The sequence below is a fragment of the Erpetoichthys calabaricus genome, chromosome 13 (genome assembly GCF_900747795.2).
Source record: "Erpetoichthys calabaricus chromosome 13, fErpCal1.3, whole genome shotgun sequence".
Lineage (NCBI taxonomy): Eukaryota > Metazoa > Chordata > Cladistia > Polypteriformes > Polypteridae > Erpetoichthys > Erpetoichthys calabaricus.
The window spans coordinates 103,620,424-103,644,284 of record NC_041406.2 but is presented as its reverse complement, the minus strand read 5'-3'; the positions used below and the strand labels follow the sequence as shown (position 1 = coordinate 103,644,284).

Below are 23,861 nucleotides of genomic sequence, written 5' to 3'. Positions count from 1 at the left end.
ACAAAGAAACTGATGGTCTCTGCTGCTGGGGATAATCCAAGTACCTTACAATGGAGACCCTAAGTGTACCCACCACACTTAAAGCTATCAGTTGTGACATGTGTTGCTCCTCCAACATAACTGTGGCCAGTGTGAATGTAGGGATGCCAATCTAATTTCATACTGAATGGCTGTTCTTTTAATTAACCAGCATTTTAGCATCCAGGGCAGCTCACAGCGCTCACCACGTTACTGTTAACTCCAGCACCCCATGTTAGCCTACTTCATCACTGCACCTGAAGCCCATGTCACATTACACTTCTTCTAGTTGTAAGATTTGTGAAACTTGCTGACTGCAGTTGCTGATCTTGTCGCCGGACCATGTCAGTTTACACGACATGTGAAATTTAGTGACTTTGTGCCGACTTTCCATCACAGTCGTGCTTTCCCCTTTTTGTGACAGTCAACAGCGCATTGCTAATCAGTACCAGTTTTGCACAAAAGGGTAACAGCTTTGGTGAGTTCAGCCACCATTTTTTTTGTTTGTTTTTCTTTTTTTCCATTCTGTCATGATACGTACGACACAGGACTTCAGACAGGCGAGCTTCTCTTCTGTTTATGAGGTCCAAAACAACCTTGGTCCTCGAGTCCTTGTTGCTGCATTATGTACATTGTACTTCCTGATGAGCATTCGTCGGTTGTCCGGTCTTGTACACACTGAGCACGCCCCATGGCTAAAGATGGCATTAAACCTTTCTGATTATATCAAGGCAAGTCGTGGACTAGTTGGAGTGAATCACTGAGCATGTCACGCTAGCAGACTGGTATCCACTCACTAAGATTATGTTAATGAAGGCTACGACTGAAAATCACTGGAAATGTCGTTTAACGTGACATAGCCTTAAGTCATTCGAGTCCTCACCAAAAAAACTGCAATAATGTGCAAAGTCACTTGGACTATTTGTGCTGGCCCTGTGCAGATTCTTGATTGTTCCACAGCAGGGCCTCCACATACTCGAGCTGAATAACCCTGACGAGCAATTACTGTAAGTAGAGAGTATCTTCTCCCTGGCTTAGGAGGCCACACATATTTTACACTTTGGTTACTTAAATGCCTCACTAATAAAACAGTGTCAGATTTTTGTGGACCATCTAAAGATCTTCATGAAATTGTAAGAGAGACCAGCATCCTCGGTTCAGTTGTGAAGTGAAAATGGTGAGTTAGAATCCGTTTATAAAGGAGGTGACTGTCAGTGATTCTCTCTCATGCCTTTTACTGTGGTTATACAACTAAGAAGCACAAACCATCAGCTGTTAATGACCCTCCGTCAGCCCCCCATCTCCTCAGGAGGTCAAGGGAGGCCTTTGTGACCTCAACTACAAGAAACAATTGTTGTGCTTTCACTTGCAGAAATGTAGGGGGTTGGGGAGGGAAAAAAAAAAAAGATTGTCCCCTTGTGACCCTTGTGGGTCACAAGTTGGCTAGAATCCAACAGTGGAAATAATACAAAAAAAATTAGACTAATGTGCGCTGGTGACGCCTGGGCACTAGCACATGACAGCACTCGAGCACATGACAGCACTTAACAGACCGTACTGACGCGGCTTTGTGATGGGAATGCATTTGAAGGTTGTCCTAGCAGTCGGGTCCTGGGTCTGTATCATGAACTTTGACCCTTCACTCTCGCCAATTCACTTTACTGACACAGGGTGATTTATTCGATCACATGATAAACATTGTAGGGCAGAAACAGAACCACTGAAAGTTTACTTGTTTAAGATGGCTTTACATAATAGCCATGAATGGATAAATTGGTCATGGCCCACCAAACACTTCCATGCAGTCTGCCTGCCAACATGTGTGAAATGGCAATGAAGATGTAGGCATGTGATTGGTGTTATGTGCCTGTCTGTCAAGTAGAGCGCCATATTAGTGGTGTCTGTCTACCATACAGTGCCTTTCACATCTCGCTATTATATAGTGCCTTTCATATCGACCTTATTGTGGTCTTGTAGGTGCGGGGTCATTATAAAGTCCTTGTACAGTTTTAAATAATCATAACTTCGGTCCAATACATGATACAGTGAATCTTGTAAAGAAGAAAAGGCTAAGTGTAAGAATTTATTACATTTTCCGTCAATATATTCCTGAGATCTTTAATTTTCAGCATGTGCCCCATTGTCACGTATATAAAGCGTGATGTGATTCTGAAGTTCTACAAATACGTTTGGCAGTTGATTTTCAGCAATTCCCTGAATCCCATTAGTGATCCCAGTCATGCAGTTCATCTAAAGAATGAAGCTTAGGTGAATAATGAGTATTCTTAACATGTCCGCACAAAAAGAAATCCAAACGGCTCAAATCTGGGGATCGCGGTGGCCAAGAGATCGGTCCCCTTCTTCCACACCATGTGTTAGGGAATTTTTCATTGAAAAACTGCCCAACACTGACAGCAAACACAGTAATGAACAAATCAGTAATAAATTAAAAAATAATAAACTATTACAGATTTGTTATCAAACTACAATAATATAAATGAACCACGCTTCACAATGTCCTTTGCAGACTGAGTTTATCATTCATTCAACTGAAGTTATGATAACTTAAAACTGCAGCAGGACTTTGTGACCCTGTATAAAGCCTTTAATGTCTACCGTATGGTACCCTTCATATTTACTGTATCTATCATGTAGTTCATTTCACATTGGCTGTGTGGTGTCTTTCATATCTGTCAATCCATCTTTAAAACAGAGCCATTTACATCTGTATATTATATAATGCCTTTCATATCTCTCATAGTGTTTCTCAGTGCCTCAGGTCCCATCAGTGTCTTATCTAGCTATGATGTGCTGTGTTTCATTTGAATGACTTTGTCTATTTCTCTAAAGTAGCACCTTTCTAATTCATCCGTCTACCACCTCATTCCCAAACCCCTGCCCCCCCCCCCCCCCTTATAAGGAGCCTGATCTTGTTTATTTTCTGCTAATCTTAATCCACAGCCGCCCCCCCCCCCCCCCCCCCCCTTAAAAGCCCGTGCGTGGTGTTCCTTGTTTCTTGCTTGGCTGTGGACATCTGTGGCAGACCTTACTGAGCCTTTGGCGACTGATGGATTTCCTCTCGCTCCCACCCAATCAATCTCAGGTTAATATCGCTCCATTTGTAAAGAGCAAGAGGATCCTTCCTGACCAGTTAATATTTTATATAGTACCTCTCATTTTTTTTTCCCCCGTCACATAGCTTTTTATCATTTTATTGGTCTAAATTATGACATATCACGGTGTAATTTATTGTGAGGACTTCAGTAAATGTGCTTTGTAAATTAGTCCATCAATCTTTATGTTGCATCATCTGTTGTAAGCACAACTGCAAAGCTCTGAACCTGTTAATCTTTATGTTGCGTACTTCTGATCTTAATATTCTCTTCTTTATTTTATATTGTGCTAACTCCAGTGAACTCCATCACCAGATGTTACTTCACTTTTTATTGTAGCAATACAAATGCCTTTATTTAGAAGAGAGTCGCCTCGTAACTGATGTGTAAAATAATTGTTTTCATTTTTTCCCTCTAATGACTTACTGTAGATTGCATAATCTGTAACAGCAAATTCTTCTGTTTTTCCTTAAATTAGATACAATATGGCCAACCCCAGCAGTCCAGTGAATTCCTGGGTGAATTTGGTGTCGGGGTGATCTTGTAGCATCAAAGATAAGACAGCACATTTGTCAGATGACAAGCAGCGGCGAGTGCCAGGGGGAGCGCAGTCAGTAAATCCATAGCTTGTATGAGCCCACCAGTTGCAGTCTGTCTCTATTATGTCAGTTGTTTTATTTGAAACGATTTGCTCTCATCAGCACCAGAGGGGATGCAGAAGTGCAGCTTTGCCTGACGCACCCCCCCTCCCCCAACACACCCCACTGGATCAATTTTGCGTCTGCATAGGCCCTCAGCTTCGATCAGTGTGCCCTGCAAAGGCGGGGGCGATCAGATGACTCTTGACAGATAAAGTTACGTCTTTCTTCAGACGCACCACACTGAGCTGACATGAGCCGACGTTGACATGAATCATGTGAACTGATGATGACACGCTACATAACTAACCTGTCATTGGCCGCACTTGGAGCTAATGTGCTGACAACCATCGCCACCGTCTCGCGCTGTCAAGCGCTAATTCCACGGCACAACAGGATCTGCTTGTTATAGCTTTTGCAGCGTGACAGGATGGGTGTCCAGTACCAACACTGCACTGCTGGAAAGGGACAGAGACTTAGAAGTCACTTGGGCCATTGTGTACAATCCAGATGGCCTGCTCTAAGATTGGTTTTATCTGCAGCATCTCAGTCTCACAGCATGACATCTGCCTTCATTTTTTCAGCTTAGCTTGGGTTAGGCATAATCAAATAAATAATAAGTGAATTTTAAAATATGACCATATGTCCAGGCCGTGCTCTATACAATCTGTTTAAACTAGTAGCACACAAACGGTTGTACTTTTTATCAATATAAAAGCTGGGAGCATAGCTAAAACTAAAAATGGAGGTAAGGGGCATATCAGGTAAGCTGATTTGTGTTTCTTTATTATTAAATAACATACGTAAATGTCTGTATTTAAAACATAGATGTGTTTATGGTGGCACAGTGTCAATGTGTTCCACGTTACAGACAGGTAAGAATTCGCTGCGCTCCGTACAAACCTCTTCTCCTACTGTATGCCTGACTACCGTGGCTCTTTCACTGTGTCTGTCCCCTCTCCATATCGTCCTTGGCTCGTTCACCTTCTGTACTGTTAATACACACACAGTGCCACATGGCATTAAAATTGTACACAAATGTGACAAAAAGAGTAACTGTAAAAGTCGGGCAGTCCACAAATGTTATGAACCTCAATGTGAAAGTCAGTATATAATAGGACAAATAAAAGAAATTTACTGAATGAAACCGAGATTGAGGTTTTGTGGTAGTAGAACTCGCTGTGGTCGGTACTGTAGGAATTTGAAAACGAGTTTGTGATTATCAGATGGTATGTAAGGAAAGACCAGATCCTTTTTGAAGTATTTTATGATGGGTCTGACATTGAAGATTCCGAAAAGGCACCTAATGTGTTCCCACTTGAGGTTTCCATAAAAGGCTTGATATACAATTTTCCAATATGGCTCACTGTGAGACCTACAATTTAAAATAAAGGAATACTGTTTTGTGAAGCACGCTGTTATAAAAATTAGCAGCTTTGCAAAGAACTTTATGATATTGCGGCGGCATGGTGGGTAGCGCTGCTGCCTCGCAGTTAGGAGACTCAGGTTTGCTTCCTGAGTCCTCCCTGTGTGGAGTTTGCATGTCTCCCCGTGTCTGTGTGGGTTTCCTCCCACAGTCCAAAGACTTGCAGGTTAGGAGCATTGACAATCCTAAAATTGTCCCTTGTGTGTGTGTGTGTGTGTGTGTGTGTGTGTGTGTGTGTGTGTGTGTGTGTGTGTGCGTGCGCACCCTGCCCGGGGTTTGTTTCCTGCCTTGCACCCTGTGTTGGCTGGGATTGGCTCCAGCAGACCCCTGTGACCCTGTAGTTAGGATATAACGGGTTGGATAATGGATGGATGGATGGATTTATGATATTGCTCCTTATGAAAGGTACTGTATACTGAAAAAGGAAAAAATTCTTTCTTTTATAGGAAAAGACTGATTTGGAAAGGTTTGTGTTAGATGGGTAAAACTAGTGATCTGTGTCCATCATGAGACACAATCACTTGAGCACCCTTACCCTTTGAATATCCATCGAGGGGCGTTCGGATCCAACTATACAATGCACTAGGGAGGCCACATCTGGAGTACTGTGTGCAGTTCTGGTCCGGTCCAACACATTCAGAGAATTAACTGAAGAGGACTGCGTGGAGACCTAATCCAGGTCTTGAAAATCCTCAAAGCCATTGATAAAGCACATCCTGCAGAATTCTTTTGACTAAATGATGAATTGTGTATTTGAAGACTTTAGTGGAAATTACGAGGGAGTGCTTTTAAAACTGAAGCCAGGAAGCACATCTTTAGATAAAAAGTTGTAGGAACCGGGAACAAACTAGTGAGACATTTAGTTGAAGCAGAAACCTTGACAACCTTTAAGAAGCGTCTGGATGAGATATTGGGACAGATGAACTATTAGCTAAACAAACGAGCCCAATGGACTGGATGGTCTCCTCTCGTTTTATAAACATATACTGGTCAGATTTAGAACTACCACATCAACATAAGACACTTCTTACAGTCCTGTAATGTGCTTCTTTTTCGTCACTGCTGTCCTTTCGACACCTGATAAACTGCTGTTAAACAGATGAGTACCTTAAATCATGTCATTGAATACAATTAACACCCGGTATAGCAGTGCTGGGAAGAAGACGTTACTTCTACATTCACATACAAGACCAATGCCACTTTCCTGGCAGTCGTCTTGTTCTTAGTCATGAGAATGACCCTTGGTATACAGTATGCCAGTAGATCCTGCAAAGTCAAACTTAGATTTTTTCAATCACATCGCCTTTATCTAAAGATACTGTTTAAATGAAGATCAAATTTTGATATGTCCACATGCATTAAAATAGGGAAAACATTTCATGGGGTGTACTTACTTTTTCACGTGACTGTACTTTAAATTTGCATTTAATCTGCATTTTATGGCTAAAACACAAAGAATTTCCAGTTTTGCAAGCGGTTTCCAGACTTTCAAGCATGACTGTGGCTGCACAGTATTACAAACGTGTGTCTGTTCAAAGAGCAGCGGCCATGATTTCCGATGGACACCAAATTAAAAGTCTTCTTTAAGTTAAGCCAGTTTTGCCCCCATCCACGTGGTGCACATTTTTTTTTTGCATTGTTCACCACCTTAACAAAACATTTTTGAAATTCAAAATCAGTTATATAGCGCGTTCTGCTCCGATCAAATGCTTTTGAGGTGACGTTAGTTTGAAGTTTTCCACAAAAACCCTGCATGGTTCTGTGTGGTCATTGTAGTGTCTCCTGATACATGACGCTAATGAAGCCCACCACAGTCTCCAAAACAGAGGTGAGACCACTGACACTTCATTATCCCCTCATCTGGTTCTCTGTTCATTTCACAGTAGTCAATGAAACTGCAGGGGCATGAATGGAATGGAAAACTGACGTCTAAATGTCTTTTCTCTTAGGAAAAAAGAAGAAAGCAAGAGAAAGGAGGCCGATCAACAGTGTTCAAAAGTGAGGTCACAGACCCCATTGTCTTCAGAAAACAATATGTCCCAAGGCCTTTCTCAAACAGGTGGTGATAGGGGCTACAAAAGCGCAACTCTAATCAACAGCGACAAACCTCTGAAAGCTCGGCCTCCATCAAACAGTGGGAGACGCTCAAAATCCCAGTGCCAACCCAATAGCAAGAGAGTTTGCGAGTCTTTGTCTCCGGTGCACAACGAGGGCAGTCCACGATTCCTGCGTCCACCCAACAGTGAGAGGCACAAAGAAACTCTGTGTCAACCAGGCAATGAACAGCATTCAAAGTCTACAGCTGGAGTGAATGAGAGGCCTCAGAAAACCTACTCCTCGTCCATCAGTAACCTCCAACCAAAATTAACCTCACTGTCCCAGAGTGACAGACCTAGCAAAACACCATGTCTCCCCAAGAATGAGCAGAAGCTGAAAACCACATCATCACTAGATGATGAAAGCCAAGTGAAGGAGTCATTGTTGCTTGAGGACAGGTTGAGCATGGCAGTGAAAAGTGGGCATGTGAGGGACAGCAACGGCATGCTGCATGGCTGCAGTATGACTACAGAGGTCAAGAAATCATCCTTAAGCAGGCTTGAGAGAAGCCATCCAGCTCCTGTACAGAACAAAGGTAAGATATCTTGGATGAGAAGATACAAGGCACATGTCTCGTATACACCTGGAGTCCTAGTGTCACTTGCCACCCTTCAGACGGTTTGGTTTGGTACTTGTAAGCCCTCAGTTCTCTCCATTTTACACTGACAAGGCCGTGCACAGGTCATGTTAAAGGACAGGTGTTGAAACTTTAGAAGACAGATGACCCACCACAGGGTTTGTCTCTGCTCCTGCCTGGAGTGGCAGTGACCTCGTGTCTACCATACGTCAGGGGCTTGACCAAGGCTGTCATACAGAACAGCTGTTCTGTCCTACACCCTTTGTGCCACACTCATTTTACGTAGTCATCTGACAGCTGGCGGCACGCGTATTTCCACTAATCCAACATGGAATGCTCAGGTTTGCAGCATGGATGGATTAGTACTGAGCACTTTATGTGTCTGCCTGCTAAAATATTCAGGTAATTAATCAGTTATAAATTAGGTAGTCAACCAATCATCTCACTTGTTAAGTAATTTGACATTTAACCCTTTGAAATCTATTAATGTTAATAAAGTCATTACATAATAAAGTCTATCTATCTATCTATCTATCTATCTATCTATCTATCTATCTATCTATCTATCTATCTATCTATCTATCTATCTATCTATCTATCTATCTATCTATCTATCTATCTATCTATCTATCTATCTAATTAGTTCACTGAGCAGACTGATGGACTGGTAATACTAAATTGGCCCGTGTGTGTGTGTGTGTGTGTGTACCCTGTGAGGCACTGGTGCCCTGGCCAGGTGTTGTTTGCACTTTGCACCCTGTGCACAATTCTTGTCATCATTAATTCAAGGAGTTAATGATTAATTTAATCAGGTTGACTAAATTTACTATTAAATCGGTCTAATCAAACACTGAATGACTTTTTAGTAGCCTCCTTAGTGTTTTCTTGAAAAATCGTGTTGCATTTTTTTGACGTCAAAAATCATATATTTATTAAATCTGATGTTTCTACTGTAAAATGTGCAAAACTCTAAAAGTACAAAGTCAGACGTGTAGAAAGCATAATAATGATACGAGTAATCCATCCATCCATTTTCCAACCCGCTGAACACAAACACAGGATCACGAGGTCTGCTGGAGCATATCCCAGCCACAGGGTGCAAGGCAGGAACCAGTCCCGGGCAGGGTGCCAACCCACTGCAGGATACAAGCAATAATAATAAAAATAATGCTAATACCATGTATACTGTCAAAATGTGTCATTTGTGTGGTATTTCTTGAAGTACAGTGAAATACACAATCCAACGTCACAGTCGGGACAACAATAGCGTGAGTCCTTGTAGATTTTCTTTCCAGACTGATCAGCTTTTGAACAGCACACTGCACAAGTGTGATTGACACGAGCGTCTCTTTCAGATTCATCAGAATCGCTTTCGATTTCACTGTCCATTTCAGTTTCACTGCCTGAAGACGCATTCACTTCGTCATCACTGCTCATCTCACTGTCGAGACCGTGCAACACCTGGGCTGCTGAAAAACGTTTCTTACGAGACGCCATTACGAGCCTAGGAGAAGATGTGTCTGCACCGTTGCCTGTGTAACACTCGGGCCTGTCACTTACACAAGACACACCTATATTGTTTCCCAAGCAATGCTTAGCACTAACGCTGTTGGCACTTTTACTGCCCGAGTAATCATCGGGTCTAACGATTATGTGAGACTCATCTATACCGTTGCAAAAATGATGCTCGGGACGAACACTTCTAGCAGTTTTTACAGCCCGAATGATGCTCAGGTCTAACGCTAAGGAGGTTAAGTTACTACTTAACCACTTCATTCAGTTCTTTATAAGGTTTTTTAAGCAGTTAATATACGTCAATGATTTAGTTAGTTCACTTGATTAATTGCATACGGTTACAGGTCAGATGTAGCTAATCAATTGTCAACTTAGCATGTTTTATTACAAAAGCCATTTTGAGGCATAAATAGCTGCAGATTAGCATTACATAGTCCAACTAGATGGTAAATTTCACCTCTCTATATGAAAAAAGTAAAAATATATAATATTGTGAAAAAAAATGCTTTGCTTTTCACCAATGTTTTGCTTTATGGGAGTACATACGCCACATTGTAGTATTAATGTATGTGTTGACAATTCTGCTTATTAGACCCAAAGATCGTCAGTCATAGTGTACCCACTAGGCAGTTGGGGTTTCAGCCACTAAGCTGTCCCCATGCCTGTATGATGCTGTTTGTCCTAAGACTACACTCCGCATAGACCATCTGTTGAGGGCATCTCTTCTCACCTCTGCTGACCTGGCATTAATTAATGAGCTCTTAATTCTCAAATGAGGAACCAAAGATGGAATACAGTGCAGGCAAACTGTTCTTCTGTTGGACAGAATCTAAACATACTGTATACAGTAATACCATAAACAGAAGCACAGGCAGGGGTGCAGTGTCAGTGTATAGCTGTGTCAGTTTTAAGATGATCTTCATTCTCTGTCCAGATGGCTCACTTCTTAGTTCCACAAGTAGACTCGCAGCATTAGATGGAAAAGAAGACGACCCTCTCCAGCTACTGTCTGGTTTATATCTCTTATCCAGTAGGAATGTGTTGAGTTTGCCTCCTTGTAATCTTTATTCTAAATAAAACTTTAACTAAATCTAATAAATAATTAATAGGCAAATACATGAGTTAACAGAATACAAAATTCAAAAGGATTTCTTGTTGAAGCTTTTGTCAAGCAATCCATTGTTAGACCTTAACCAAATTAAGCAGTTTCAGTAATGGAAGCAATGTCCATGTAATCCCTCCTGTAGGTGCACCTCCTTCATCACAATGGCACAGTTGAAATTTAAATATAATTCAGTTCCTTATTAAGAAAACTCATTTAGTTCCAAACTTTTCATCCACATAATCAGCATGATGAACAAATTTCACACAAGACTCAGGTTACGTTCAGTTGTTTGTTTGCCTAAGTAGATCATTTGAAAGGGATCAATCGATGGAGGCTGGAGACCCCTACTCTCGTCAGAGACGTGTTATGTTGACTAACCTATTGTCAGCAATATTTATTTGGGCAGCATGAGGCAAGTGTGAAACTGATCAATCGGTGGGTAGGCGCTATTAATGATGCCTGCATTCTTAAATTATCTTCTTCATATTCTCTTTTATTTTTCCTCATAGAATCCAAAAGAGGCAAACAGAAGAGTGCAGAATATCAAGCGGTTCACAGTGACATCTTTTGCCCCACATCTTCCTGTTCAGCTTCATCACGATCCCAAAAAGTCACCAGTCATCCCTCACTACTGCCTGAAAGAACAGGACACCATGAGAACATAGATAGAAAAGGGAGAGAAACATCTGGTCCCCCAGGATACTACAGAAGCCCCAGATCATCGAGTGAACCAGGGTCACTCAGGGAGGGTGTTAAAGGCTTGAATATGGGGCGCCATTCACCTGCGGGCTCCAGCAGACCAGGGAGTGCCAAAGTACCTGCCAACATGTACTGCCGAGCCAATGAGCCATCAGCCTCCCGATCCCCAGTTCCAAGGAGTCAAACCCCAGTATTGCGTTCTGCACGTCTTGGTAACACAGTGGAATCAGAAGATCGGTCCTTACCCAGAGACCACAGTGCTGCTGCCCTTTTGCCTTGGCAGAACTCAAGTATTGAACTGGTTCCTCTGGAAGTAAGGTTGCAAGTTGTGGAAAAAGAGCGGGCCCGGAAGGAGCTGTTCAGGAAGAAGAATCAAGCAGCTGCCACCATCCAAAGGTCATGGAGAAGGTAGGAGAGCCACAGGCACATGTCTATACAACTCCTTGCTGAATGCAACCAAACATAACTGGGGTTCACTAGGACCTCATTTATAAAACTTTGCATGGATTCAACCATGAAAATATGCGCACGCGAAAAAAAAAATAGATTTTTAAAACCAAGCATATGCACACGTCTGCACAAATTGCCGTTTATAAATCACAGACACCTTGTAAATGTGTGCACATAAACATTTCTCAAATGCTGCCCTGAAACATCCATATATGGAGCATGCTAACGAGCCTCATACATATTCAGTCACATTGCTACAGATCTTCACTGACTGGTGGAGCAGCTCCCACCTCCTGCATTCAGGAGTGTCTGGCTGTCCTTCACAACTTGGAGCACCAAGATCGTATGCAGCATTGTACCACCTCTCTTTTGCACTCTGGGGGTCTGGGAAAAGGGGTAAGGTGCCAGCGTCTGAGTGGGTAGCTGCTATTAAAATGACATGATTGCTTTTAGGATGAACTGTAAGAGTCATATGGAAAACTGAGGGTTGAGCCAGTTACCTTACCAACAACCCAGCCATGACATATGGCACCATCATGTCTGTCAAAGCTACTGTTCCACAAAGTAAATCAATCACAGGTTATCCAAGGCCACTGAACCATGATGTTAGTCTGTCTCATCTTGGCATCAGAGGTGGCTTGTGTGTTAATGGAATGTAACTGCTCATGGTTAACAAAAGCAGCTTCATTCTCGCTGGGTGCTCTTATTGGAATACGAGTGCAGTTAGGAGAACTGGACGCTGCTGCAAATTGGGTTTTATGTTGGTAAAAACGTCATGCTGTCTGTATGTGCACTCACACCATATTAAAACTGGATGTACTGTAGTGCCTCACTGGTCAGTTAATGACTTCTGGCACAGCAGGCATGATGGAGTTAAGCGTGGCTGAGACACTGTTGACCTCTCTGCTAGTTCACAAATAAGTAGCAACGGCTAATCAATATAAAATGACGAAAGAGCAAAAAAGTTCTTCAGTGCAAATACGCAGCCCTTTTTAAAGGAAACTGAAACAGTCTGTACATCGTATTCATCACTTTTGAGATGTAATTGGTTTGTCACGTCAATGCACTTTATTATAACATCTTGGTGATATGAATTATTAGACGTGTGAGCTGTCATTTAGCTGGTTTGCCTGCATTTTCCTACTTGATCAAGGGTGTCATCAATTCCCAGGCTCCACGAAATGTTGTGTATGCTTGGGTCAGAGTTTCCATAAATATGTGCCTGTTCTTCCATCAAGTTTTCTTTTATAAACACAGACATTTGCATGGGAAGTTGCATATGCACATTTCATGCCTCTTTTAGTGTAAGTAAGCTTTATAAATGAGGCGCCTGTCTTTAGCTCAGTAACTGTCGGCCTGCTGTTTGTCCCCCTTCATAAACTGTGAGCAGCAATAAACACTGCAGTAAGCTCCAAGAGTGGCCTCGGTTCACTGTTGGCTAACGGTAACTCCGCTTGCAGTGTCACCTTAAAGCCAAAATTTTAGTACAAGTCAAGTCAAGTTGGGGAGCATGCACTGGTACAGTGCATTGCCGTACCCAGTACATGACAAAACATCTCCCGGTTGGCAACCCCCCAGGCAGACACGCGGTCCAATTCCACCCATCCGAAAATGACCGTCTATCTGCCGCAGCCAGGTGTTACGTGGGCGACCCCTTGGCCTGGTCCAGCCACTCGGTTCCCGAACAATGAGGATCTTACGAGCCAGATCACCCTTTGGGAAACGCGCCACATGGCCGCAGTGCCGTAATGGACGCTCCCTCACAATGCAGGTAATGTGCCTCATTCGGGACTCCATGAGCAACCACTCATTCGACACAAAGTCAAACCAACGGTACCCAAGGATTTTCCTTAGAGACACAGTACCAAAGGAGTCCAGTCTTCGTCTCAGGTCACTGGATAGCGTCCATGTCTTGCAACCATATAGCAAGACAGGAAGCAACAGGACTCTAAAGACTTGGACCTTCGTCCATTTGCGTAGATATCGGGAGCGCCACACACCCCTTTCCAGCAACCTCATGACCCCCCATGCTCTCCCAATCCGTCTACTGACTTCATAGGAAGAGTCACTAGAGACATGAATGTCACTGCCAAGGTCGACACTCTCTCCGCAAACCCTGCTGAAGGCTGTGCCCAAGAGATCAGTACAATAAAAGTAAAAACTTATCACAACACAAATAATAGTATCATACTACTGTTACATAATCAATCAGAATACAGTACACATTAGGCTCTGCTGGGAGACCCCATTTAAATTGAGAAGAATGGCTGTAGCAGCTATGACACTTGTGCTTTCCTTCTCGCTCTCGCTGTCTCTCTTTCTGTCTCTTCTGTTTTAACTGAAGTGCTCACTGTTATGGCTGTTGTCTTCTCCATGTGCTGCTGTTAAATTTCAACTCAAAAGAATACACGTTCATGTACAGTTGTGTTTTGCAATGGCCATCAACAAAAGCCAAAGTCAGTTAGTAGGACAAGCTGTAATTGATCTACAGCAGGAATGTTTTACTCCTGGACAATTGTGTATAGCATGTTCAACAGTAAGCAGCTCTAGTGACTATTATTTCTGACTTGACCGACGCCTTTATTCAAGATGACTTGCAGCATTTGAGAGACAATTGATTATATTTCTTTCATTTTTCCAATTGGAGCACAGGCAGGTGACGTGAATTACTCAGGGTCACACAGTGTCCGTAGCAAGGTTATTATAATTAACGAAAACTAAAATCAAAACTGAAACTATTATTAAAAAAACATTTTCATAAACTGAAATAAAATAATTAACAAAACCGAAATGAAAAACTAAAACTAAACGAAACTATTAAAGTAGCTGCAAAGACTAACTGAAATAAAATAATAATTTACTAAAGTAATTTTAGTTTTCGTTTTTGAATGAATATTCTTGCTGTTAGTTTTTAACCCTTACAACTTTTAACTCTAAATCTGAAAGTCATCCACCACGAGCCACCCGCACATATTCATCCAGTGAACGTCGGCTGGTGAAGGAGGCTGGGTGTTCACACAGTATTTGCAGTGACAGAGTGAGCTGAATACGCGAGTAAAGCCTGTGGAATAGAAAGTGATTTATGTGCCACCTTTCTTTGCACTTGTTGTATATCAAGATGTAATTCAAACGCCTGAAACTGGAATGTGGTGGTCAACAAAATCTTTACCATATGGACAGAAAAATCACGAGTGAGTAACGTTTCAGTTTATTTCTCAGGTGCCTGCTTTTTGTTGACAGTAATTCACCTCCCACTTCGCATACGAAGTATAGAAAAAGTATAGTAATCATCATTCGACCTTGAGATTTTGATGAATTTTGACGTTTTAGACCTTCCCGAGTCCGAAAATACAGTTTTTTGGAATTATGTCTGTGTGTGTGTAAACACGATAACTCAAAAACACAGCTAGATAAATTGATGAAATTCGACATGTGGTTGTTACCCCAGAATTGTAGATCTGTATTAACTTTTGGGAAATCCATCGACTGGAAATGGTACTTTACCTGAACACATACTCAATTTTTTTTATTCATGCAGCTGCAGAGTCCGATTTAATCAACTTTACTTTTATAATAATTGTGTAATATATTATTAATTTGATTTGTTATTTATTGTTTTTTAATTTACATAATATAATCATTGTCTTTCGGTTTACTCCTCAAATATCCATCCCCATATCTGAGTACACAAGAAAGTCAAAGGGAGACCACTAATAAAACGGCACTGATCGAGAGACTGACAAGGTCATCATACAAAACCAGCATATTGTTCAATTTGCTTTGAAAACATCGTTTAACAATAAAGAGATACAAACCATGTAAAATTCCTGAGTTGGTAATGTCAATACTGAACTACAGGTAGCTAGGCGAAGAGAGTCTGCCAAGTGATGAAGAGCTAAACATACTAATTTGTTTTTGTATTTATTCTATATTTATTAATTTATCTTTTTTAGTTCATATTCACAGCTCAAAATACCCAATACTGTGAAAATAATCCAGTAGCAGAATTATATTTTAAAATACCTGTCCCCATTTTTTCAATGTTTCGCTCTCTTTCAAAATAGATAGTTGATATCATCATATTCTTTTTGTTCTTAACATCAGTCATATCATTCATATTGCATATCAAGGATTTTTCCGGCCTTGCATCCAAACCTGCTGTGGTAGGCTCCAGGTTTCCTGTGATCCTGCTCTGGATAAACAGATTCACATAATGTATATTGTTCCTAATCTCAGATGCTGTCTGTTATTTTGAGGCCATCCATACTCTTATTACCTGCTCTTGCTCTCCTCATTATGGGTTTACTGTTCTTTTGGTGGGCTATTCAAGTCTCACTGCCCCTAACCTTCACACTACAAGCTTGTTTTTCTTTGTTTCCCTCAATACGGCTAGGTGGGGTCTGCACACTGATTCAAGCCTAAGACCCCTGTTCTTCCTTAGCCCCTGTGATTTTCATGGTCACACCTGTCAGAACACAGTAGATTCTGTTTTCTGATTTTTGATATCTTTCCAGGCCTGCAGGTGGCAAAATTCTGTCTATAAATTGTTTGTGCCTGAGATGGAATCAGAGATCAATATGGCTGGTAGAAAATAACAAAGCCCAGTATTTGAGATTTTTGAATGAAATATTGAAGGCATTCATTATAAGCACATTGTCGTTGGAGCAGGATATGTGGTGTGCTGTAGACATTTAAGAGTAAAAAACACCCACACCCTAAAATTCACCTAAATATCATTACAAATTGGTCTATTCTGGGCAATAAAAGGAAACGACAAAAAGTGCCAACAGTCACCGCAGATTTGTTCAGCACGAATGACATAGAAAATATTTTAAAAATCGTAAAATTGTTCATATTCAGTATCCGGTTTTGATTATGCTTGTTTTTATCAGACAAAAACAAAACCAAATAGTAAACTGTGTCATGTAGTGTAGTAAGCTTCTACTAACATTAAACTCTTTATTATATCCAAACCCATTTACACTTCTGTCTCATTGTGACACAAAAACTGAACTCCACAGTAGCTCTTTAACCATACTATAATTACTAAAACTGAAAGTTATATATATATACATATACAAATAAAGTAGAAACGTCTTTGTAAAATAAATACTAAACTAAACCTAAAAATACATGATGAAGGAAATCTAAAACTAAACTGAATTTCCAAGCCAGGTCAAAAAAATATAGAAATAAAAAGTAATATAAAAAGGCAAAACTATAATAACCTTGGTCAGTAGCAGGATTTGAACCCACAGCCTCAGGGTATTGGCAAAGTTTTTTGGGATACTGGTGCGTACTGTTTGTTACACCGGATATGAGCCTCTTGAAGTGTCACGCCAGGACCCACCCCACCCACTTCAGCTGAATGTCACTCTATCTGTCGTTCGTGTCACTGGGTCACGAGCATATGAGAAAAGAAAAGCTGTTTCAGTTACTGAATTGTTCGTGGTATAATCCCACCAAAGGGATTGACAGAATTGTGCTTTATTTTTCTCTAATCGCACTCGCTTCACCCTCTAAACCCATTGATCGAATGCTGATTAACACTTCTATTGTGTAAGCATTCTTAGTTTGCACCATTTTTTCACACCTACTTCCTACGCAGTACTGTGTATGTGTGAACATCTGAACTTAGTACAATGACAACTGACAGACTGGGGCACAAAAGAAACTTGATTCCAGGGTTGTGCATCATAAAATGTCTTGGTTGTGTACTGTTAAAATCCAGTTTTTTGGAAAGAACCCATTTTTTGGGGTTTTATTTAGTTGATAATGGTATAAAGATTTTTATTCATATACATACTTTTTAAAAAATTGAAGCTTTGTACTTGCTCCTCATGCAGCTCCTTTATTACATGAGCAGAATAATAGCCTTTCATTTTTGGGAATGTAAATTAGGCTGAATAATGCTAAAAAAAAAACCTTAGTGCATTAGCGGTTACCCACTACACCACAATACACTGGCGATATTAGCCCTTAATAAAATAACATAAAATAAAAAAATTGGCAAATGGTGTATACAAAATGCTCATAGTTTGTTACAAACTACTTCAGATACATCTGTAAGCAACGGTACCATAGCTGATGGCCATTGTCTTATGAACTTACTTGCTCAAAGTTGGATAACAGCTAACGACAAATAAAAAAGGAAAAGCAAGCAATGCAATGTAATTAAATGTATATTGTATGTTGAAGAATAATATTTCATAAGCAGGTTATATATGGGTGCAAAGCTTATGGACTGCTGATTGAACTGCACTGCCACCTACATACGCTGTACATTAAACACCAGAAGAGGTTAGGAGTGCGAGAAGGAGAACATCACCTAGAATGACAATTACGCCTTAATAAGCCCTGGAACAGGGGTGGCCATTACTGCAATTTAGCAGCAGTTAACAAGAACAAAAACGGTTAGTTGAATAATCAAAAACAAAACAAAAAAGCTGCAGCCTAATAGTCCTCACTCAGAACTTCTTCAACACTTTATGCCTACATGAATCGCTAGTTTGCTTTATTGAGTTCACAAGGTCCCCTTTCTAACAACATGTAAACTCCTGCATTAGAAGCTACCAATTTTGAAAACATGGCTGATTTTCCTTCAGCTGTATGCCATAGAAATGAGCTGCTAACAATTATGTCACCTAAAACAGAAAGTGTCTATTAACAGTACCTACTGGATCGTGGTGTATAATTTATTTTAAAGTTACTCTACCCACAGCTTTTATCAATCAGTAGCCACTTTGTTCTCGCCAAGCAAATACCTGCAAATTGCAAGGCAACACAGTGATTTAGCTGTCCTTTACTGGTATTGAGTACCTCTAAAGACCCTCTCAGACCCCAAATTAGAACATAAATCTGAATCTCACTACCTGCCTCCTAATCTCACTTGCCATATTTCAGAATTTCATTTGGGTTGTATTCATATTTAAAGAATGTTCTACCCAAAGTGACTTGTGTCTGTATGTACTGAAACATTAAAATCTATATGTCCCTCCCTGTGGGTTCAAAGAGCTGCCATATTGGGACTCCTTTTTGGGCTCATCGATGAACTCCTGCCTGACTTTCAGGTACCTGACCTTTGAATTTTTTCTCAAAACTGACTGCTCTATAAACCTTCTGTCTAAGGACACGAGTGCCACTGTGTGTTCTGCTGCAGCTCGGTTTGCAGGTGTGGGTTTTGTTCCATTCTTTCAAGATACTCCGTACCTGGGAACACACGTGAATTATGGAGTGGTGGCTCTGAGGCTAGGGATCTGCACTGGCAATTGGCAGGTTGCCGGTTTGAATCCCGTAAATGCCAATAGGGACTCTGCTCTGTTGGGCCCTTAACCTGCAATTGCTGAGCGCTTTGAGTAGTCAGAAAAGCGCTATATACAGTAAATGCAAAGAATTATTATATTATGTAATTTTGGAGTGATGGCAGTGTACTGTGAAGTGAATTTCCGTGTCACTCTTGATGTATCATCACCTTTTTGCACATTTTTGAAATATGCCAACCATAGTAGCCCCTGTGGTTTGCAGTGTTGCCCTGACAGAAGCTGCTTTTTTGAAATTTCCAATGTTTTACAACTTCTGAGTTGACAAAGATTACGCACTGAGTGTAATGGTGCACAAACAATCTCACAGTCTAATGGTTTTTAAACTTTTTAGTGAAGTTCAGTGCAAAAAAACAATTCACACAAATGCAGAGCAAAGTTCTATAGCTCACACTAAAAAAAAATGTCAGTCTTCCATATCTTCGTTACTTTTCTTCAAATTACTGTATTCATTACTATATTCATTGCCAAGTCTGGTCAGAAAACAGTATGCTGTTACACATTGTTATTTCAAAAGACACCCTGCATTTCTTTTAATGTTACATTTGAATTATATATGGCTAGCAGGGGGTTCCATTTATATATTAACGTACAGGGGATAAGGCAGCACCTTCCATTCTACTTGTTTATGTATTCTGTGTGTCAGAGCATTGATCTTAACTAAACAGAACTAAATGTTACCTCACTAAGAATGGCGCTGGCTCTCACACTTTGGGTGAACTGCTTGTAGTGCAGCATTTTGTCTTTTGTGAATTCTTGTGTGTAATCGACTGCAGCGCCTCCTTTCCATGATTTGCTGTGTTACCACCTTTCTTCGACTTGGCACGTTGCCACATACCTGGTCTCCTAATAATGGATGACATTGTCTTTTACAGGTACTGCCTGCGTAAGCAGCTAAATGACGTAATTGCCAGGAGATGCACAAGTGGGCCAGAGATGGCACAGTGGAACAGGGACATGATGGCCTTTATCCTTCAGCTACTCTGGAACCGGCAACCAGATGTTCGTGTGCTGCTGTCCCCCTCCTCCTCCTCCATTCACGTTAAGCTGCCCAACAGGGCACTCTCTGCTAAAACTACACGGCCTGGCAACTACTCTGCTCTCCGGACAATTTATGGTAATTTTTTTCCTGATGCTTATAGCTAGATAGAATTTGCATCTGACGAAGAAGGTGGGGTTTTCAGATCCCTGCCCTGTTACAGTTCGTTATTTTTGTGTACTTTAGAAACAGGATACAGCCAGAGTCTGACTGGGGATTTGGTAATGAAGTGGAACAAGCACAAATATAACGACTCGATCACTTTAAAGAAATATTCCACCTGACAATTATGCTTTATATTTTACTTACCCCTTATTGTTTGTAGTTATGGCCAAAAAAAAGTATTCATTTTTTTATGGAGAACACTTTAAAAGTTCCTGACATAATCAATTCAACACCTTAGATATGCAGAAATACAAAGTACACTTTCCACCTGCTCATGTTTTCACTCACTCGTGTATATCCAAGGTGATTCAACAAGCAGAAAGTCAATTCCATGGTTCAGGTTTACAAACTGCTGTTGAAGAAAACCTAGAAAGTGAGCACAGTGGATTAACGGCCGCTGAATGAGGAGAAGGGCAGGCAGGTAGGTCTTCAAGGCTCTTCTGTTTGCATGCGCTCCCCAGCTGCTCATGAGAGGATTTTCTGGAAGTGGTTTACTGTAACAATGTTTTATCCAAAATACATGCGTTTGAGACGCTGTGAGCATATGACTGGATATCTGACATATGCATTATGCTACATGAGTGAGTTTAGATTTTTTTCATGGACATTCTACTTTTGTTTACCATTTGTTCAGAGTTGGTTTACATTGAATTCTACTGTCCTATCAAGGACTCCGTTATCTTTTTTTCTCCATAAGATCATGAAATGAAATATTGTTCTCGGCATTTATTACAAACAACACACATTTAAAAAGCTGTGACATCTATTCATGGCGTAACATTCTGGTGTGTTTGGTAACTAAGATAAATGATATGAAAGTTTAAGCATTTCACATTTTTGTTACTTCAGTTACGCACTTTTATTAAGCATTTTAGTAACAATGAGTCATATTAAAAAATAACATCAAAAATACAATACAATTATGTTTGTTAGTAGACTAAAATTGTGCTTTTTAAAAGAACTTTACAATGTTATGTACTGTAGTTAGAAATTGGGAGTGGTCTCCCCTAGACTTTCTCATATACTCCGATATGGGGATGGATATTTGAGGAGTAAACCACAAGACAATGAGACAATACAATATACTTTTCTATTATGTACATTAAAGAATCATCAACAACAAATCAAATTAATAATTTATTGAACAATTATTATAAAAAAAGACTCTGCAACTTCATGAATATAAAAGTACCACTTCCAGTTAGCGGAAATAGCTCAAAAGTCCATAGAAATCAACATTTTGTACCTTATACTTTTAACTCCAAGTTATCGTGTTTACATACACACACACAGACATACACAGAGACATAATTCCAAAAATGGTATTTTCGGAGGTCTAAAATGTCGAGATTCATCAAAATTTCGAAATCGGAATTTTTGGACAATTACAATACTTTCCCTAAACTTCTTATACGAGAAAGTAAAGATATAGTTTAAATTGGCTTGTTGTGGCTCAATAGCTTTCATACAAAGTGTTTGCACTCCTGTTTTGTCGAATATCTTTAGTACTCATGTAAGTTAAGTAATTATCGCCTACAAGGAAACTGTTTTGTAAAAACAGTTTACATTTCTTCTGACAAGAAAGACTCTTTATAAAGCAAACTGGTGTTTTCTGTACTCACAATAGATCTCTGACAGCATTGTATTTTCCACCACCTCCTGTTGCTTATTTTTGCCTTTCGATTGAGAAAGGCTACATCTCGAAATAATCAAATGAGATGCTGCTCTGCTAAACAGTCTTCTCACCGTGACTTCTAGTTCTCCAAAACGATGCTTTTTTTGAGGATCTTTATCTATTTTATAATTCCTTACACTTTATATAAAAACAAAACGTAATTGAACATATAGTGTCTTTTACAGAAGGTGCTATCATATAGTAGTATTGACCAGTGTTATACAGTTCGGTACAGTAGCTTGCTGTAAAAGTCTTTTGGGTCTCCTCATATCCCTAGAATTCAAAAACAGACATAGAAGAGCAGTCCAGAGGTTTTGTGCTTTTCTGGACATAGTTTTGGACAAAACCGATTCAAGTCCAGGTTGAGGCACAGGCTGGGTCAGCCTAGGAGGCTTCCTGCCACATGACCTTATTCTTTTAATCTTGCTAAAACAAATATGCAACTCGTTGTGTGAGATACGTCAATGTGATGATAGAGGCAAGAATGGCCAGATACAAGTTTGCTGTCTGCCTGGAATCCCTTTATTAATAAAAAGTAATTATCCTCAGAGAGCTAATCCAGTGTAATAAGCAGTGTGTGCAGATCCAGCGGGACGAGAGGACAGCTTTGTGATGAGGGAATGGCCTTTTCAGCAGATAAGCGGGTGATGAAGTAAATGCTGAGAGAGCCGTCTGTCTGCCAAGAGGTTACTTTTCAGTGTGTTAACAAGCTGTGTTACACACATACAAACATGCAGGCGCGCACACACACACGCACACTGGCATCCCACATGGCAGCAGAAAAGTTCATAGCTGTCACCACCAAACGTCAGGGAACAGAATTATGACGTGCCTGACTGCTGTACAGGCCTCACCGTAACCTTTCTGTAGGTCTCGTGCATGCCAAGAGTTCTTCTGTATATAGGAATGTAGTCTGCTGTATCTTTCGCATTCCTTCATGAATATACAGATCACACAGGGCATTAAAAAGTATAGTCGCATAATAATCTGTCTCACAATTTAAGTAGGCTTTAAGAAAGGGCTACGTTTGATGATAACACTGTATTGTATTTTGGAGTGTTGAATGTAAAGTACAAAATATAATGTGTTAGTAAAGTAGCTACAGAAAGAATCTGAATAAAGGGCTTTGTTGTTACTTTCATTATGTATTAAAAAAAAAAAAAGGTTAAAGCACTCCGTATGAAAGGCAATGTTCGGAATTTTGTGATGTCACTTATTATGGGTATAAAGGAATACTGATTGGTGATACAAAATTGGACTTGTGACTGTGTGCACGAATGGACTCCACTGTGGCCCGGTATCTTGTGATTGTCTTTTTATATTTCATAGATCATGGCGATGGTGCCTTTTTCATGACCATTAGATGATGGACACTGTTATAAAGGAACTCTCATCATCTATTCTGTACAGTACCTTTCATATCTGTCAGATATTTAACATTGCCATAGCAGTTTATATGTACTTTTTTCTTTTGATCTGTTTTTGTTGAACACCAAAGAGTCATACACTCCCCCAAATACACAGAAAAATTACAGGAGAAATCTAGTTGTGTATGCCACAATTTCAGGGGTCCTCCGCTACAGTGACGAGGCAGAAAGCAATAGCATTGTCTTGATAAAAAGAAAGTCTTACGTATCCTTATGGACAGCTACACTTTGGTAATTCTCCATGGTCCACAGCACTTCAACTTACACGTTAAATATCAGAAAATCAAAACAAAGCCACTGCTTGTTTTGAAGCCCATACAAAGATCTAAAAACACAACATCAGGAGATGATAAGCACCAAAGATTCCTTTTCATGACTCCCTTTGATTCTAATACCTTATACTTTTCTTTAATTTGCAGGTAGTTCTCAGGGCCGAAAAAACAAACTAACCACAAATGGCAGTCTGAGTTCAGGAAGCCACTCTCAGCTTCTGTTGGACTTGTCATCCTTGAGCTCTGTACCACCATGTAAGTACCACAGGAGAAGAAAAGATGCCAGGAATAGCATAAGCAAGGTGTTTAGTGAAATATTTTTCTCA

At 40.4% G+C, this 23,861-nt stretch overlaps 1 protein-coding gene across 3 annotated transcripts in view; it reads left to right on the top strand.

Moving 5' to 3' along the window:
• invs (inversin) overlaps positions 1 to 23,861 on the top strand; it is a 200,293-nt gene that overhangs the window by 173,765 nt on the left and 2,667 nt on the right. For all 3 annotated transcript variants that reach the window (XM_028817399.2, XM_028817397.2, XM_028817398.2), the window contains 4 exons: positions 7,145 to 7,827; positions 10,999 to 11,596; positions 19,833 to 20,074; positions 23,683 to 23,790. In XM_028817399.2, coding sequence (XP_028673232.1) covers positions 7,145 to 7,827; positions 10,999 to 11,596; positions 19,833 to 20,074; positions 23,683 to 23,790 — 1,631 coding nt within the window. The remainder of the gene's footprint in view (positions 1 to 7,144; positions 7,828 to 10,998; positions 11,597 to 19,832; positions 20,075 to 23,682; positions 23,791 to 23,861) is intronic.